General features: G+C 40.7%; 1 protein-coding gene across 1 annotated transcript; it reads right to left on the bottom strand.

Annotated features, from left to right (window-relative positions):
* Positions 1-4,098: 4,098 nt before the first annotated feature.
* Positions 4,099-18,799, bottom strand: LOC129754345 (TP53-binding protein 1-like). Its single transcript, XM_055750350.1, has 8 exons — positions 18,079-18,799; positions 11,248-12,151; positions 9,950-11,187; positions 8,532-9,882; positions 5,323-5,489; positions 5,108-5,265; positions 4,839-5,048; positions 4,099-4,767 (listed from the first exon to the last, which is right to left on the bottom strand). The coding sequence occupies exons 1-8, from the start codon at positions 18,122-18,124 to the stop codon at positions 4,306-4,308; spliced, it is 4,536 nt and encodes a 1,511-aa protein (XP_055606325.1). The 5' UTR covers positions 18,125-18,799; the 3' UTR covers positions 4,099-4,305.
* Between the last annotated feature and the right edge of the window lie 319 nt (positions 18,800-19,118).

Here is a 19,118-nt window from a genome sequence, read left to right as displayed (position 1 = left end):
TTTTCGGGTATCGATAATGTTTTCTTAAGCAAAAACTATCTAAACAACACGGAAACTGTTCTTTTTAGTATTTTCCATACAACGAGCTGTCAAAACCATATTTTGGATCTTGAGAGAATACATTTTGTGAAATTTTTTCCGCAAATTTAGTACAAATTTTAACAAAGTGCGTTGACTGACAAAATGATGATTCCCGGCAAACAACCTCAAGTAACCGGTTACTTTCAGCGATAAAACATCATTTTCTAACATAATCAAACTAAATGCTTCTTACAATTTACAAATTTGACACAATACATGCGTTAAAAACAAAGAAATTGTGCTTGACCGGTCATTAGGAACCCACACTTTTTTTTATACACCAATTACCGCCCGTCACTAAACGCTTCAAAAAACAACAACTTTTGAAAAAATCGAAAATTTTTTGATGCAAATCTATTCTACGAAAACAAAACTATCGTTTCGAGTCGATTTTAGATCCAATAGGTACTATCTAGTAAACAAAAACCCTTTCTGCCCTAGGAGTACAGTAATGCTTAGTTCGCTAACAGGCGTCGATTTCAATAATTTGACCGGAAACGAAAACCCAAATATTTTATTTCTGGCTATAGTTAGCATAATTAAGTGATGTTTTTTCAGTGAAATGGTCGAACAATGATGCCGACACAGAACACAGATCTTTTTTTTGGTGAAAACATCCCAGTTTTTTCAAAATACACACAAAAGGATGATTTTGGGCGGTAAATGGTGTCTGGGCGGTGAATGGCGACTTGATGGTACAGCCGGTTGTGTTGAAAAAATAGCTGGTTTCCAGCAATCTGGTTTGCTGCAATAACATTTGCTGTTTTTTCCAGCAATTTAAATAGCTGGAAACTTTGCTGGAAAGTCAGCGGGACAAAAACCTACAAAATTTTTCTGGTGTCCAGCAAAAAAAAATTGCTGTGTAAGATTGTTTATTGTTATTTTTTAATTTTTTTTTTTTAGCTTAATAAACTTTTCGAGTGTTCTTTAAGAATCTGTTTGTTGTGGTTGTCAGTATAGAATCTGTTTTTCGTTTTTTTTATTTTGTACAGAACAAAATTTTTTGGAATCATAAATTTTATTAGAACACTTCCCTTACGGATAGCACAAGGCAAAAGAAACTCTTTTCTGAGGCACAAAGCCTTGAAAAGCTTATTTTGAATAATTTGGGGACGCTGATCCCAAATATGCAAATTAGTTTTTTTTCTATCAGCTCTTTTCTTCGAATAATATCCGAAAATAAGCGAAAATTCATTAAATAAATTTGCGCCCTTTTTGGAAAAAACTTAATAAACCTATGAAGATTTTAAATTAAAGTGTTTAATTCAACGCTCAACTTCAGACCGCGAGTGGTTTTGACTTCTGAAAGAAAAGTTTTAATTGTTTTCCGTTGTTAGTTTTTCCAAATTATTTTAATTTTAAGCAATTTTTAAGAAGATATGCAGTTTTCAACAATAAAGTTGTTAAAGTAGTTAAAATTTGCAATATCTACTATTTAAGACTTTCTCGAATGATGGTAGGAATCTTATAAATTCAAATTTCTAAAATTCGTATAAAAGATTTTGTTTTGTGCGATGTATTTGCGAAACTGAAATATTTATGCAAGATCTAAATCTTGAATTGAATGAAGGCTAATAAATAGATTCAAAACCTGTTTTAAGTGTCTTAATTTTTTTATCAGTCTTATTGGTGAAAGTGATGTCAGTGTAAGAACATTTCAAGATTGTGAAATGTATAGACACAAAGTAAGAAGAAATTATGAAATGTGATGAAAAGGGGTAGAATTTTTATTAGAAGCATTTTCATCGCATGTGATCGCTCAGATAAGCTGATTGCCTTCTCAGTTTGTTATTATCGCGTTCTGTTTTTAGATTTCATGTAAATTTATCAGTTATCAAAGATTGATTGTACTCAAAACTAATGTTTTGAAGTTTCTACACGCCATATCTCCAAAACTAGAGGTGATTGATAAAATCTATTGAATTCAGAACGCCCAAATCTTTCTAAACCAGTAAAACATAGGCGTGAAAAATGCTGTTCCCTGTTTCCTCGATGATATTTTTACAGTAGGTACCTACATTTTTATACAGTTTTCTTGTCTCAAAGCATTTGATAAACCAAATTGGTGATAACCAAATCCTGGTCAAATTTCAGTATCTATGAATTGCCAATATGATTCAACGTTTATTAGCTTCCATATGGGTGTATTCATTGCCACCAGGATCTCACAATGCCTGCATTCAGAAAAGCATGATGTAATTCCATGCAAGCTAAACAGAACCACGTCAGGTAAAAATGTTCAATATAAATGAAATCGCCGAATTTTTGCTGGGTTCTAATTTTTTTCTACAATGCTTACAATCATTGTAATTAAAAATGTTGATTTTTTCTGACATCCTTTCTTACTTCTTCAGGACAGACATTTTAATTAATGATTGGTTTTATTGATCGTATGCAATGCAGTTCTATTACAGTAATGTCATTCGATTTCACTTACCAAAAAGTTTGCAGTTTCCTCAATATCCATTCTGCAACGTTTGTCTCATTTGCCGCAAGCTGATTAGGCTTTAGTTTATGTTATTTTTTCACTTCTTTGCACAATATGTTTCGTAAACTGCCCCGAAATTTACTCGTTATCACTCCACTTACTGAAATGAATAAACCCAGAACAATCAATGAATGAGATATGCCGTACCCACGAATACACGCACACACAGATAAGACGTCGTTCGTTTGTAATCTGCCTTTCGTTTTATTTTGTTTTCACGTCGCGACGCTCACTTCAGCCAAGCACATGAGGGAATATGCACCACCGCGTCCTCGTGTTAGTGTTAGTGCAGGAACAATGCGTCACCGAATCAAGAATTTCACCCACGAAAGGCGTAGCTCCTTCGCAGTAACCCAATTACCCGGAGGGGAAAAAATCAGCCGAATCACGATACTCTTCAAAAATAACTGATAACTATTATTTGAACTTGCAGAAAACCGATACCGGTAGCTTTCGCGAAGCCTTTCACCACGAAATCAACCCGAATTGAACTGTTTTCCGTGGTAAAATTGCACAAGAATTTCATCCGTTCGAAAACAAAAGTCGCAAAATTGGCCCACTGACTGACAGCTGAAGGGAGAAAATCCTCTCCCGTCTTCCAACGTGTAACTTTTGCAGGGCTGCGTTCAAAGATGGTCTTCGAGAGCGTGTGCTCGTTTCGATTTGACCGTTAGTCGGCGTCATTGTGCGAAAAGCCGTTGGAAAGTTGCATGGTTTAACACAATGTCACATGGCAGGATGGTCTTTTAACCTAATGCATCAAGAAAAAAACGGTTATAGAGGGGTACTATATAGTTTTCTCTGAGAAAAGTCTGTACGGCAACGCACGACTGGTCCATCCGATATCCGACCACAAACAAGTCTGTAGTCAGATATCTGATGTGGGGAACGAGAAGCGAGCTGAGTTGGTATTCAGCTCGGAAAATCGGTCCTTCCATAAATGTTTCGAATCTGTTTTTAACATTTTCCATTTACATACAACTCATTGAAATCGCTTTGCGTTAACGCAAATTGACTGTAAAACTGTTCTTTCCACTGTAGATCGGCAACGCATCATTGTAAGGTTTCTAACCTGTATTCTGAATCAAGCTAAGATTATTGTTTCGTTTATCGGTTCCAATCATAAGGGTAGCATAGGCCTGCAGGCTTGACAGAAATCGAACTACTCGTTCTCGAGTGTTAAAAATCATCGCATTGCATATATTCAGTCGCCAATCCGAGGCTGACGATGTTTTAGCCAGCGCTGACCTGTAGAACACACTCGGTTGTTGATGCAGGCCGCCCCTTCTCAGTTAGCATGCAAGAGTCGGCACCACGAAAGGGTTGAGATTCGAGTCGTATGAATAAAATTTCAAATTGCAAATTAAGAAAAAAAACATGTTAAATAAGGGTGGCAGCATTGCTAAAACAACATGCCATTGCGGACTTCCAAAGTATTTCACAAAACATGCATCAGTTTGAACACAATTCTAAGCTATACAGTTGGAAACATATTTGTTTAATTTGTTTTATTGCTAGATAACAGGTTTATAGTGAACTTGCACAAATGCTGCTAAAACTAGATTCCTAGAAACAGGGCGCTGAATTAAGTTTTTGAAACATAACAAAATAGGAAACACGGTACAATCGAAAAGGGGCTATTACAGTAACATTTTCAAAGCGATACTTAGGGGACCAACAAATTAAAATATAAGTTCGACTGGTAAACTTGTGCCTTAGAAGCTAGTAGGGAAGAGCTAGTAATCGTCGTCCTGGTAGATCTGAGTTAGTTTCTCATGACTTTCGGGCAGGCAGATTCGACCCAGTATGAGGCTTTGTACCACCCAGACCGTTGACACAATAGACAGTCCATACCGGGAGGCTCGCAGCTTGATATCCTCGGGAAACTCCTGATCGGTCAGCATGTACCCGGTCAGATTTTCCGTCAGGTCCGAGTCCGATTTGATGAGTCTCACCGTTGCGCCAGCCATCTTACAAGTACGGCTCCAAAACTCAGTAAAGTCTTTGTTCAGACTGGCAATATTCACACAACACCCGACGAATGGGTTTGTGGTCGATCGTTGCTCAACGCCACGACCACAGTTCCAACGGATGTACCGTTCCTCGATCAACGACCATCCACTTGGAAGCGCGTACCGTTTCGCATCCAGCAGTGTGAGCGTCTGACAACACTCGATTATCCATTCGTGGGTGACCGCCTGCAAAGATTAGATGTTGCATGATCAGTTACTTGTAAAAAGTGGGCTTAAAATTAGTATTAAATACATACCACAATATCCACAGCGAGACACTGGATGTACTTGGCCGTTGCACAGGGATGCGGTGCGATCAGCTTGCACTGTTTGTACTTAGATTTGGGAATGTCCTCGAAGTATTGGTACACCTTGCCACCGCCAGCTTCGATTTGCTGTCGTAGATGTTCCTTGACGAACGGGGCCGAGCTAAATTTGCGGTAACGATTGCGCAGATCATCCTTTTCCTGCAGACAACAGTTTTTTTTTCAAAGAATATTAGAAGAATTAGAATACTCAAAATTACCATCGTACTGGAAAATCCTTTCGGTGGAATGGTACAGGTCAGGATGAAGTGTTTGTTCCTAAAGAGAGTTTTGCTACCCGGCAGAGGTCCAAGCAATTCGTCGAGGCCATGGTTGTTATTGAAACCTTTACCGAGATACTCCGCTACCAGGTACATTTCTAGGAAAAGTAAAAAAATAAAATTAACGTGGTCGATAGTCAAGAGTTTATAGTTACTTTTAATTTCCGATTCCTTTTCAGTGCGCTGCAGCTCGGGTTGTACTCCGTCGACGAACTCCAAGCCAGTTTCCGGGCTAGGTGGTGCCGGAGTTTCTTCTTCCACTATGTCAGAAACGTCACTTCCCTCGGACGCAGTGCTGATCGGTTGCTGCGGGGCGCCCTTGCTAAAGAAACGTTAAGTAAATTCGATCGATCAAAGTTCCTTTCCATGTTGTTCATAATTAGGTATATGGGTCATCTGAAGTGCCTTGCAAAGTTTCACCTTGTAGTGCTGACTCCAGTAAACCCTTTAGGCCAGAAATGTTAGCTCGGAAAAGCTGCGACCAGTCTTCGGAGCTCATAAGAACTTATGTTACGTTACTAATGCATTTCGTGGAGTCAGGATGAAAACTAACTTCCTGGATCCGGACGAAGGAAACTTCACGAGTCGCATCACGAGACTCGCAGAATAAGCCCCATTATGTGGAACCCACTTCATAAATATAAAGGCATTTTTTTGGATTGGAAAAATTGCCTTTCTTTTTTGGTAATGAGCTACAAGATTCGACGAAGTTTTCGAAATTTCAAAGAAACCTAAAAATGGTTATGATAATATTTAATAATCAGTTGGTGTTTGAGCTTCTATCTGAATTCGAAAAAAGTTTATCCAATAATATTTGAAGAGGTTTGAAACAGCTCTAAGCTAAATGAAAATTTATCTAAATATTTCGAATTTTTTATCAAAAACCCGACGCCGTTGTCGTGCAGAGAGGAAAAGAGAAATTATAGTTACAGACTAGGAAAGTACACCTTTTTACAGATATTCAAGTGGCTTATATCACTAAAAATATTCAACAAATTACTGGACGATTGGTCGATATTTGGCATTCCTCAACTCTGTACACACTATATTCTCTTTTCCTTTCGAGGTTTAATCCGACACAGCTTTTTGTACGACTAGAAAAAGAAATAAAACCAATCAGGGCAGTGATATTTTAGTTGGCACATGCGAAAATGAAACAAACTAAAAGCATAAAAAAAGTAACACCAATCGGATTTGTGATTTGTTAAGAATGATTACGGATTTTTATTTTTGTATTTTTTGACAATGTCTAAAATTATTATTTTCAATATATATATAGGATATTCTGATGCTGCAATAAACCACCTCAGATCGCTAGAAGCACAAACGACATAGTCCAAGATTGTATGGCTCGCACATTACGTTCTGGCGTTAAATCCTTTTGGCTTTGTCACTCGTTTCATGCGCGCGCTTTTACTATACATAATACCGATACAGAGAATGGTTGGGTGAGATTTTTTGTTTTGTTTCCTATCTGTCACTTCTCGTCGTCCTTGTGGAACACCCCTGATCTGATCCGCAAATGGCAGCTTTTTAGGTATGTATTCTATGTATCCTGTAATGTTGACCTTCATTTTTATTTTGATAGAGTAGAGTCCGATCGTTTGTGAAACACTAATATGGATGCTGGTCTCGGGTTGTTGCAATTTGATTTAAGTAATTTTGTTTAGTGTTTTTTCGACTTGTTTCCAACTTGTGTTCTTCGAGCTTTCAAATTGTTATCTCTCCTGCTTAGGGCTGATTCCTTATTAATACAGTTCTATTTGCCAAACAACTCTAGACTTGCTACACACAATTAGACCACGACATTCTAATTGATATACGTTTATTCCCTTAACTGCTATTACAATCTATATTCAATTGCATTACGATAATGGAGAATATTGTTAGGAGGATTGAGTTTGATAGACAGGAAAAGGTGTCGCTTGGCGTAGATTCCTTTCAGTATTCCCTTTCAGTGGTTCCGATTTTTAAGTCGGTTATATAAAATTTTTGTTTTAAGAACCAAAAAAAAGAAACAAAAAAAATATCAGCAAGTGCTGGTATTATTCGAATCAGTTAAAGGTTTTTTCATGAAATTGATTTTCACACAGTTCTAGATTTCTAAAATCTAATTTTTCATCTGCGCCTTTAAAATCGACACTTAAATAGATAATGTCAGTTTGGGGATTTATTTTTGTCACAGAAATTGATTTTTTCCTAGCAGCCCTGGTAGACTATACTATAAAAAGAACACATAAAACTATGGGTTAACTTAGGCTTACTGAAAATTTGTTAGAACGAACGGGTTGTAGAATGTTTTGTCCGAGGATTGGAAAAGAATTCTTATTTGAATGTGCTGATTTTTTGTTGAAGGAATGCCAAAAATACGACCAAATCATAAGTCTTCCTCGGTTCGAAAGTTTACACAAAAAGGAAAAGCTTCCATGAAGGATTCCATCGATGGAGGAGAATCAAAACGGTATTCAATATTTTGATTTCGTTCACTACCTCGTCTAAATGCACAAAAGATGAATAATTTATCTGGTTAAAATTTCATTTTTATTCTTTTGCTAGCTTACCGAAATGTGCGAATAATTTTAACGGTTCCGTCTATATTAAATGCCACGAATAATACTAATATTATGTTTACTTTTGTCCTTCTGCCATTCGGGAGGCGTTCACTTCTTTTTTAAACTTCTTGTTCATATGTTCAATTTTCATCTCTGCAGTGGAACGGGCGAGGATTAGTTTTTCTAGCTTTTTATCTGCTTCTTCTTCTATTGTGTAAAAGGGAGGAAGCGGTCGTTATATTTTCTAAATAGCTAAAAATTTATCCCGTTCCTATTTAATCGCTGTCTTTGCTGTAGGGGTTGAATTCTACTGTTGTCGTATTCTGTTTTGTTTGTGGGTCATATAACAACTACTCCTAGGGTAGGTGTTTTTTCATTAATCTTAAGGTGTAGGATGCGCACGATTATTATATTCGTAGATTTACGAAAGCCTAGAAAACATAAAGCATTCATTAATGTTTAGTTAATAAGAAACCTTTTTTAACTCAGATTGAAGCATTTCCAAACGCTACAAATATATTAAAAATTATACCTATATCAAAAATTAACACAATTGAACTGAAATTTTATGGGAGGAATTCGCGATATGGATTGTAAAACAGGAAATCATTTAAAAAATAAGCTTTACGAAGAGAGACAAAAAATACGTAAAGACCTGATTCAATAAATCTATAAGCAATTGGTTGACCTATTTTTTAAAGCACTTGTAAAATAGGTAAATATTATTTGCTTCTAGCTTGATAGTCTACTTCACTCTCCATACAACCTGCCACCGAAAAACGAAACAAAAATTCAAGAACAAAGCATCTTACCTTCGTCCACGACGTCCCTTGGCCTTACCGACACCGCCCGAGTAACCAGCCTCTGGCGTGGCCGGGGTTTGTGGTTTATCAGCCCCTCGTCGGCTTCTCGAGGATCGGGATCCCTTTTCGGCGCTCGCATCATCGGGAGTGTTGGGGGTGGCGAGTGGAGTCCGTGGCTTGCCACCCGCAGCACCTGGGGAAGCCATAGCAGCAGCGTCCTCTGTTTCTTTGCACGCCTTGTTAATGTATTTGGCCTGTTCGTCGGTCAGATACATGTCCGAGGCGGTCACTTCCAGCGTCTTACCATCCGCAATTTCCACTACGTACAAAACCTCTGACGTTTCTTCGTTCCGCTTGATCTCCCGTACAATGGCTGGTTCATAGGTATCGTCGTGGCTCAGAGCATGTATCGCATGACCTTCGATCGGTAAGGTATCCTTGTCACCGAAAACGATCACGTCCCTTGACAGAGCCTTCGAGGCACCATCTTCGAAAACTACCATGTACTTGTTATCGCCCTTGTAACTCGTTACTCGACCAGCGTAGTATTTTCGATCCGTCCATCTGGCTAAGCAGCACTGATCGTCCTCACTCCTTTCGATAACTTCGACTTTCGGGCTTGGAGTGCTCTTCTTGACCTGTTTGGCAGATTTCTTCGACTCCGGTTCCTCAACAGATTCCTCTTCATCTTCGTGTGGACGCTTCTGACCTCGGCCTTTGGTTGCAGATTTTTTAGTTGTGGAGCTCGGAGCACGCGAAGTCTTGGGCGTTTTGTATGGAGTAGCTGGTTCTTCTTCGTCTTTGTTCAATAATTTTTTGATCTTCGTGAATTCTTCGATCATAAAAGTGGCAAGGGCGCTTGCGCCTCGAATAGTTTGTTTCACTTTGGGAAGCACCTGTTTGAACTGACTAGCTCCGGAGGAACTTTCCGTTGTGCTCGACTGTGACATGGCCGAATCGGCAGTCGGCCGTGCAGGGGGCAGTGAAAATGGACCCAAACTACCCACACTACCATTCGAGGACTGTTTCGAGGAATCGATACTGGTGAGGTCTTGGGTTGAACCAACGGTTCCGGATATACCCGCTTGTTGTTTCTCAACCGACAGGAACTGCAAATCAGCACCTTCGAACCAAACGCTGACCTCGTAGACAGTTTCTTCAGAAGTCAGTGCCGGAGTCAGATCCAGTTTATCGATAGTGGTTGTTGGAGTGGACACGGAAGTAGTGGTGCTGCTAGCTGGTGGATTCGGTATCGACTTATCGTCCAGTTCCGAACCCGATGTAGATGAAATACCGTTGAATTTTCGTGCATTACTGGCGTACATGTTGATCTCATCGGCAGTATTGAGGGCTGAAGAAGCTGTAAAAATTGAATCAAATTAATATCTCCGTAATTAAAAGAAATCATAGATAGATAAACAACATACCTGTGCATGAATCCACTTCCGAAGATTCTGTTTTCAAGCTGCTTTCATCCTTGGTGGTGATACCGGAAGTTTCACTAGCAGCTACCTCCGGTTCCTTTTTGCCAGCTGGTTCAGCAGTCGAAACGGTTGAAGTCGACGCAACAGCTGCTTCCTTCTCTTCAACAACGGAATTATCAGCCACTATCGCACTGTGCTCTTCGTCGTCTTCCTGCCGGCTGTTGTCTACCGAAGATCGGGTGATCTTGCTAACATTCTCGGAGCTAATTTCGAACTGTTTCTGAATGGGTGTAGAATTGTACACGTTACTAGAGCTCACCGTACCGGTATTCGACGTAGGGGTGCTGCTTCCGTTGGAAATAAGATCCAATCGTTGTTTCAATTTGTCGGTCAATTTATCGGAGCTTGAAGTAGGGAGCGAGCATTCAATACTGTCATCCAGAACTTTCGATTCTTCCGCTTTAGAATCATCGGCAGCCGTGGATTCCAGGTTCTTGTTGAGAGCAGAGTTTGCTTCACTTTGACTGTCCGCAACAGCATCCGTTTCATCCTTGGTCAGAGATTCGATAAGTTCTTCGCTGGTGGTATTCATACTTTCTGTAACGTCGGCATCTACCTGCTTACTTTGTGTCGGAGCAGCCGAGTCAACCTCCATAGCTTCTTGGTCCTCTTCTGGAACTTGTTTTTCGTCAACTTTTTCCTGGACAGGTTCCTCCGCTGGTGTTTCCTTGGGGGTAGATTCCTGGTTTTCCTTCTCTTGATTGGTGCATTCGAAGGCTTCTTTTGTTGTGCAAGGTTCTTCTACAACTTCCGGCTTCGAGGATTCTTCTGCAACAGATTCACTATCCACTTCCATAGCTTCCTCAACCGCTGCGGGCGTTGGATCCACAGGTGTCGAGTCAACTTCCGCGGACGATTCCTCTCCTTCACCTAATGGTTTTTCATCCGAACTAGTTACAGTTTCAGCAGATTCTACCGGATTTTCTACCGCAGCTGGTTCCTCCGAAGAAGAGCTTATTGTAGCGTCAGGTTTACTTTCAACCGCGGTAGGAATTGAGGACGAAGGTTGCTCTTCTTCCTGACTACAAGAATCGGTTTCAGTGTTAGGCTCAGTGTCTGGCAAGGGCTCTGGAACTGACTCCTTTGACTCAGATTCAGGTATCTTCGAACCTTCTTCCACCGTGCCCGAGGAAGCCGCCTCTTCTACGGCTGATTCCTGAACGGCTTCTTCCATCTTTTCCCTACAAAGAAAAAATAAAAGTTTAACCTATGCATTTTTTACTGTATTTTATCATATTTACTTAGATTCTTCCACACAATCAGGTTTGGGTTCCTCATCCTTTTCCGGAGTCGGAGCCGAGGTTTCAACCTTTTGTTCATCAACTGGTCCGGATTCCGGTTCTGCCGATTTGACCTCATCAACAGTCTCTTTTTCCGGCTCAGGAACAGGTGTTGGTTCTGCCTCTTTTACCTTCTCTTCTTCGGCGGGAGGTTCCGGTGGCGTTTCTTCGTTTTTAGAAAGAGATTCTGAGGCATCAGTACCTGGAACTTCTTCGGTTTGCTTTTCGATATCGGTTTTCAGCTCGGCGTCGTCTGTCTCGTCGACATGGACTTTCTTACTCGATGGTTCCGCATCTTGGTCCTCTGAATGTCTTCGTTTCACAGATCCAGTTGATTGTTCTTCCGGTTCGTGAACCGCAGATCCATTAGCAGTTGATTCTGGAGTTTCGGAAGCCGGCTGTTCTTCTTTCTTTTCTGCGACATCGGTTGCATCGACCTCCATTTTTTCTTCCTCTACCGGCGGTTTCACTTCTTCGGTAGCTTTTTCATCTGCAGCTGGTGCTGCCTCCACTTCATCAGATTTGTCCAGACCGTTCTGGTGATTGGTAGCAGCTTCTTCTTTCTTATCGGCAGCTTCTTCATCCTTTTCCATGGCTTCTAATCGCTGAATGAGATCGTCGTTTTCCAAGTCGCTGTCCTGAGCCGGAGGTTTACCTTCCGTCGAAGCGGATGTTTCAATTTTATCCAGCCGCTCCAACAGATCGTCCTTCTCGATTGGGACGGAGTCTTCGGTAGCGGGAGCAGGGATTGCATCAGCTGCCGGCGTATCCTTTTCATCTCCACCACCTTTCAGGGATGCAACATCAACTTCCGCCACTTTCTCCTTTAGAATGGCCGGATCAACAGTTTCGCCAGATGTTGCACCTAAGTGAGGTATAGTTAAATTAAACCATTAAGTTAGCTTTTATGAACAGGTAGATATAAAATATGGGTAGATAAAATTAATAGGCAATTGTTGAATGTAGATATTTTACAGCTAAATCCTTCAAGGAAACTCTAGTCAGTTAAGTGGATGTTATAAATTCTTGTTAATTTGTTGTGATGTCGGTGAACATCTGAAGCCTGATTTTATTAAAAATTTGGACTGAAGAATATTTTAATTTTTTTTTGCTAAAATTTATTTCGTTTTTTTTAATTCAATTAATATTTTATTAAAGTTATTGAGGTTTTTTTTAATAAACCAGCTGTAAAGTAAACTTACAATTTATCATCAGAACATGATCATATAAAGAAGGTTCAGTAACCAACACTATTGAATATGAACTATAAAACTACAGATGCGTCCAAAAGTAGCAATCGCCGAGAAAAGGTGAATCAACACAGCACATTCACATTACAGAACGCGGTCCTTTACCTTTCCTCGGTGTGCGCTAGTTGTGGGCACCTCATCATATTACGAGTTTCTGATTTTGCTAATTTCAGAGCCCTTCTACACTGGTGTGGCAACATAGAACCGTCAATTTTTGCAAACCTTTAACACACGCACAAACACACACAGCTCCACACGCGGAAACGTATGGTCCATTTCCTCAGCATGTTTCCCATATTATTGGCTCTTTATTCTACACACTGTTCTTCCCTCATCCAGGCCAATCCTTCCGTGTGCATGGAGGAAAACGCACGAATAAAAACATATCGCAAGCAAAGCAAAAATATGGAGATGAAGCAAAAATCCGGATACCTACTGTTGGTATTGGTGTCGGATTTGTGAGGCAGTTGGGACAGAGCAAAAAAGGAAATCGAAATGGAAAAAGCGGCCTACCCAGGATCTATGTAAGGGCTTTGTCAAATATAGTAATAAAACCAATATACTTCACTTTTCAAAAAACAAGGCGACACATCAAGCACGCCATTATGTGGAGAAAGTTATAACTATCATGCAAAAACAACGACCATCTGAACTACTTCTGGCGGATTCCTGACGGATTTCTTTTTTGTTGGACGATACAAGACGTAAAGAATACAGTCACGGTTCCAAATTTGGAACGCCCGAGTTAATGAGTTTTATGGACACTTGAATCACGAATCTCGAATTTTATGTTTATGTTTATTCATTTAGTTTTCGCATTGTGATTCTGAGGTATTCGTTATTGTGTTGATACTCTGAGATGCAACATTTTATTAAGCAAAACACCCCTAAAATCACTGTTGTTTGTCTTTTTCCGGGATTGTCATCCTAGTTTTTTTTAAATTTATTTTTTTTCCAGGAATTTTCCACATTGTGGCATTCTTCCCTAAATTTTCATCCTAGGGAATAAATTATCCCTTATGTAGAACTGCAAACCAAATACCGCTACGAACAACGCTAGAAGCCGTAGCAATAACTTAACTCTTCTTCCATTGGAAAGAATTTCTGGTAAAACAACCAAAATTTCAACACTAAATACCTACTAAATACTAAAAATGTCGAATACTTATGTCCATCAGGGTAAATGCACACCGCAAGCTATGGAGTAATATGCCCATTTTCCTCGGGAATCAAGAAACTACCGCTTTCAAAAGAAGGAAAATCGAACTTGCTGACTGACAAAAACATGAAACCGAAATAGTTCAGACAGTATTGGAAATTATGGATACAGTACCGGCTGGGATGCGAGTAACCTAAGCGGAGATCGGGTACCCAACCCCGGTGGATGCTTTGGTCGCATGCAGACTGAGAAGGTGGCCGCACGCGTCTGTTCCCCAGGTCAGGGGCGGCGTGCAACAACAACCGAGCGTCTGTTCTCCAGGTCCAGGGGCGGCTCAAACAGCGTCTGTCTCGCAGCGAGCGACTGAATTTATGAAATGCGGCTCCCGCAGCTAAGTCCAAGATGGAAGCTGGATAGGGACCTTAGGCTAACAATCCACTGCAAAGATTTATAAAATTGTTACGGAATCCGAAAGAAATGACCGACCTGGATCTTTGACGAAGACTTTTAGCATGAAAATACGGACACGAATTGGAACTTGGAACGTTTAAACCCTTGTTCCAACATGGCAAGTTGGCTCAACTTCCTAGAGAAGCTAGCCGCCTCAAGCTTGAAATTCGGTACTTGAAGTACTTGAGAAAATTCCGAAGGGTGACATTCAAATCCATTTGGAAGACTTCAACGCTATCTTTGCTCCGACAACCAGGACCTTGAGCGCATCATGGGACGCCATGGCCTAGGACAGATGAGCGAAAAGGGAGAGTTGTTTGTAGAATTTGGTGGCAACAACAGCATGGTGACCGGTGGATCACTTTTCTCCCATCGATCAGCACATAAGGTCACTTGGGTCACATAAGGTCAAATCGACCACATCTGCATCAGTCGAAAATGGAGAAGGAGCCTTCTTGATGCCCGCAACAAACGAAGCGCAGACATTGAATCTGACCATCACCTCGTCCTTACGAGATACGACTAATAGCGTATTTGTTTTCTCCCCTTGATCAGTGTTCCACCGTACTCGATAAAAACAAACACAAATCGTCGCCAGTGTATTGCTACCTCGCTCACTCACACGCTCTCTCGCAACACTGGCAAAATTGTCAGGGCTCTACCGCCCGATGGCAGTGCAACACCAGGTGAAAACCAGTGCAACACTGTCCGAGTAAACAAACAGTTTGACAGTACCTAGTGGTGCACCAGTGCAACACTCGGCATAAACAAATACGGTATAAAGAGTTGCGCGTGTCCAACGGCGCGAGCAGAAAGTCGGGTGTCAATACGACATTCGCCGGTTGGAGAATCCAGAGTTGACAAGGGCATACGACAGACGGAACAGTCGAAGAACAGTGGTGTGGAATCAAGAATGCCTTTATCACGACGAGCCATGGTATTCTCGGTAAAGTTTGTGGAAGAAGAAGTGAATGGATGTCGGATGAAAATTGGAGGATAGTCGATGATCGGAGAAAGGCGATATGCGGAGCTGGAAAAGGCAGTTAAACGAGCTTGTAGACGAGAAAAAAAAAGCCTGGACAAACTCACTAGCCGGAGAGGGAAAAAGAGCCGCCGCCAATGGAGATATCTGACTACTTTTTGAGATTTCTCGCCGCCTTGTAAGGACTAATGCTAGAATGCCGCTAAAAGACAGAGCAGGTCAGTTATTGACCGATCGAACAGATCAGCTCAAACGATGGACTAAGCACTTCGAACAACTCTTCCGAGTCACGAATAGTGATGGTCAACAGAACCCGCAGCTCGAAGCGCCAACAGTGGGTCGCATTAATGGCGTCAGATCGGAAGCGCCCTCGCTGGTTGAAATAGAAGCGGCAATCAAAGACATGAAATCCAACAAAGCACCTGGGATCGATTGCATTCCTGCTGAAATGCTGAAAGCCGACCCTGCCTTGTCAGCACAAATGTTGCACCGTCTTTTTGCTGACATCTGGGATACTGCAACATTCCCGGCCGACTGGATGCAGGGTATCCTCGTAAAGGTCCCGAAGAAAGGAGGCCTGACAGTGCGGTAACTGGCGAGGCATAACGTTAATCTGTACAACCCTCAAAGTACTCTGCATAGTGATCCGGATCCAGTAGAGAATCGACGCTACACTCCGACGGCAACAAGCTGGATTCAGATCCGGACGATCATGTGTGGACCACATCACAACGCCACGAATCACACTGGAACAAATCAACGAATTCCAGGACTCTCTTCTTGCTAGTGTTCGTTGATTTCGAAAAAAACATTTGATCGACTTAACCATGAAAACATCTAGACGGCTCTAAGGCGACGTGAAGTCCCAGAGAAACTAGTGCATCTCATCGAAGAACAGTACGAGGCATTTTCGTGCAAGGTCTTGCACGACGGTGTCTTGTCCGAACCAATCCCCGTAACTGATGGAGTGAGACAGGGATGTATCTTATCACCGCTACTTTTTCTAATCGTAACGGATGAGATTCTGACTGGATCGATCGACTGTGCACCGAACCGAGGATTGTCGTGGAATCCTTCAACAATGGAGCAACTGAACAACCCTGACCTGGCTGACGATATTCTTTTGCTCGCCCAAACGAAACCGGATATGCAGAGCAAACTCGACGATCTCAGAGAAAGCTCCAAGGCAGCAGGTCTCGAAGTCAATGTCGGAAAGACCAAGTCGATGGAGATCAACACAGGAAATCCCTCCAGTTTTATGGTAGCTGGGCAACAAGTTGAGAAAGTGGAGTAATTCCAGTATCTTGGTAGCCAGATAACGCTTGATGGTGGTACCAGGAAAGACATACAAACCCGGATCAGAAAAGCCCGATTTGCATTTGCGAATCTCCGGAACATCTGGCGCTCACGTCAGATATCTCTACGAACGAAAATTCGAATCTGGATTTTTGGTTTCATCACCGCGCGCGATTGTTTATACTTCGAAGTTATCGACGTTTTTCGAAAAACGACGGTAGCATGAAAGCTATTATATCATTAATGTACAATATGATAAACGAGGAATTCAGAACACTTCCTTGGGGGACACCTAAATTTATTTCTCGATATCGCGAATAAGATGACACAAATGTTATTTTTTGCATTCTATTATTTAAATAGTCCTAAAACCTGTTTAGAACCATGCTGATAATACCTATTCCTTCCAAAAGATCTATCAATTTTAGCCGATCAATCTTTTCAAAAGGTCTATTGAAACCCAGGAATACAGTGAACGTATAACTACCGTTTTCAATATTGATCTTCCAATTTCACAGTATCAAATTCACTGCAGATTCTGTTGAGTGCTGTTTTCTAAATCTAGACTGCTTGTCGATCAATTTTTCTTTCTGACTCAATACAAATTAGAAATTGCTTGTAAGCTTCCGCAATTTTCTTTTTCTGAATAGAAATAAGAGTCGAACGCTTCCGCGTATAAGATGTTATCCCTTATCGTAGACCCGTACTTGTAATATTTCTTAATTGGTTGCTGTTTCCAGAAGATAATTTTGAAAAACATTCTAAGAAACATTGTCGATATCTGCAGAGGGTTTTTTTTATATTAACAATTTCTTACTGTTTCAAGTGAACTTAAACTTCCATTATTGTAAATCACATGATCTGAGTGGAGATTATTACCAGCTGGAATGCTATTAACATTCACTACAATTTCCGAGTCATTTTTTTTTAAATTTACGAATAGTTTTATTAAGGCATTTTACTTATAAAGTTTTTATGTGCCGGTAGTATTTTTCCTAACTTTTCCGAGTCATCCGTGAAACGTTATTTTTTATTCGTTTTCCAAAGTGTTTAACCATACAATTTGTTTTGTTTCTTGTTAATTTCTTACAGTTTTGTATTTTCTGTAACTTAGTTCTCAAAAATTGTCAATAAAAATTGTCTTTGTATTTTTTTATTTCTCCTAAGGCCTCTGGAGGACCATTTAGCACCCAAACCTGTAACGTTAAGTTTGAATTATTTTATAATATTCAATGAATGGAAAAATTTAAAATATTTCTAAATCATTTATAATTCAGATGTAAATATCTGAGTTCAATGACTTTCTATCGAATAGTTTTTAAGATTGTATGTAAACAACTTTGCCTTGGTACGCCTCTGCTTGATAGCTTTGAAACCCTATAGAAAGAAGAAGAAAGCGTTTCGCTATATTTATTTCTACGTTCACATACGTTTTTGGCCTCCATTCCATGGAAAAATTTAAGTTCTTAGAAAATAAATATGAAAATTGGCATTTGGAGAAAACACAACTATCTCCTGTTTTATAATTTTAAGACATTCATATGTTACCTGTGTTTCATCGCGGAATATAGTACTTTTCCTTGCTTTCGTTATTAACAAAGGCGTTTACAAAATAGCAAATTTATCGTACTCTCAATCTCATCAGAGCCACTTACCATTATCGGTGACGGCGTTCTCGGCCAAACTCGGCTCCGTGTCCATCTTAGCTGGTTCCTATCCGGTTTCTTTTTCCCTTGACCGGTCCCGCTACTAAGCAGAAATTGAGCTTCAACACACAAAACGTTCCCTGTCGCGGATTTTCCCTTGTTCTAGCTCCTTCCAAAGTGCCGTTCGACGGTGGTCGATTCCCCCGGATCACGACAACGATGCCTTCTTTTCTTCTGGCAAAAGCCGCGCGCAGAGTTCCTCTCCTTCACACGCGATGGCGTACCCGGTGTGCGTCCCGTCCTTTTCGACCAGCTATCTTTTCAACAAACACACACACTCCCCCTCGCGTTGAGGTGGCCACCTTTCTATAGCCCTTGCTCAGCACAGCAGCATACAGAAAGCGTATGCTGGATCAGGAGAAACTGGAGGAAAAAAAAACTCGGAATATATTTCACGGTTCTCTATCGTTCGTCGTCGTCCCAAAGATGGAAGATGGCCCAATCGAATCCCAACTTTTTCCGGCTAGTTTTCGGCACTATTCACACCCGCGCGCACTCAATCCGGATAGTATAACGGGTAAGCAGCCGCGTCGTATCGATTTGCTTCGATTTTCACCGGTTTTTGTCCGGATTTTAGCGAAAAACAAGACACTTTTCTGTTTAGCCGAACCCGAAAGAGTCGCTGCACTTTTTCAACGCTCCAGTGACAGTGTTGCCGACTAGGTGACGCAGCGATTGTCGGAGATTTTATGCTACTTTTTGAAAGCTGGAATTTACTTTTTTGCAACCTTTATGGGAACTTTTGGAAACAGTTTATCAGACAGAATGTGTTCAAAATGATTAAAAATGATGTTATAAATAATTGTAAATACAGAACCTTTTTAAGTAAGAAAGATTTTGCAACAAAAGAGAATAACCAAAACCCAAACAAGCAGTAGTAATTTTTCAAGCGTAAAAAGCTAACCGGCAACACCGTACAGAAGCCGCCATCCAAGATGGACGCCCCGGTTGCAAATCTTGATGGGTGCCGCAAATGGTAAAAATTTTCT

This window comes from Uranotaenia lowii, chromosome 3 (assembly GCF_029784155.1).
Source record: "Uranotaenia lowii strain MFRU-FL chromosome 3, ASM2978415v1, whole genome shotgun sequence".
NCBI classification, from domain to species: Eukaryota; Metazoa; Arthropoda; class Insecta; order Diptera; family Culicidae; genus Uranotaenia; species Uranotaenia lowii.
The sequence above is the reverse complement of the archived record's forward strand: the minus strand, read 5'-3'. Positions and strand labels throughout refer to the sequence as shown.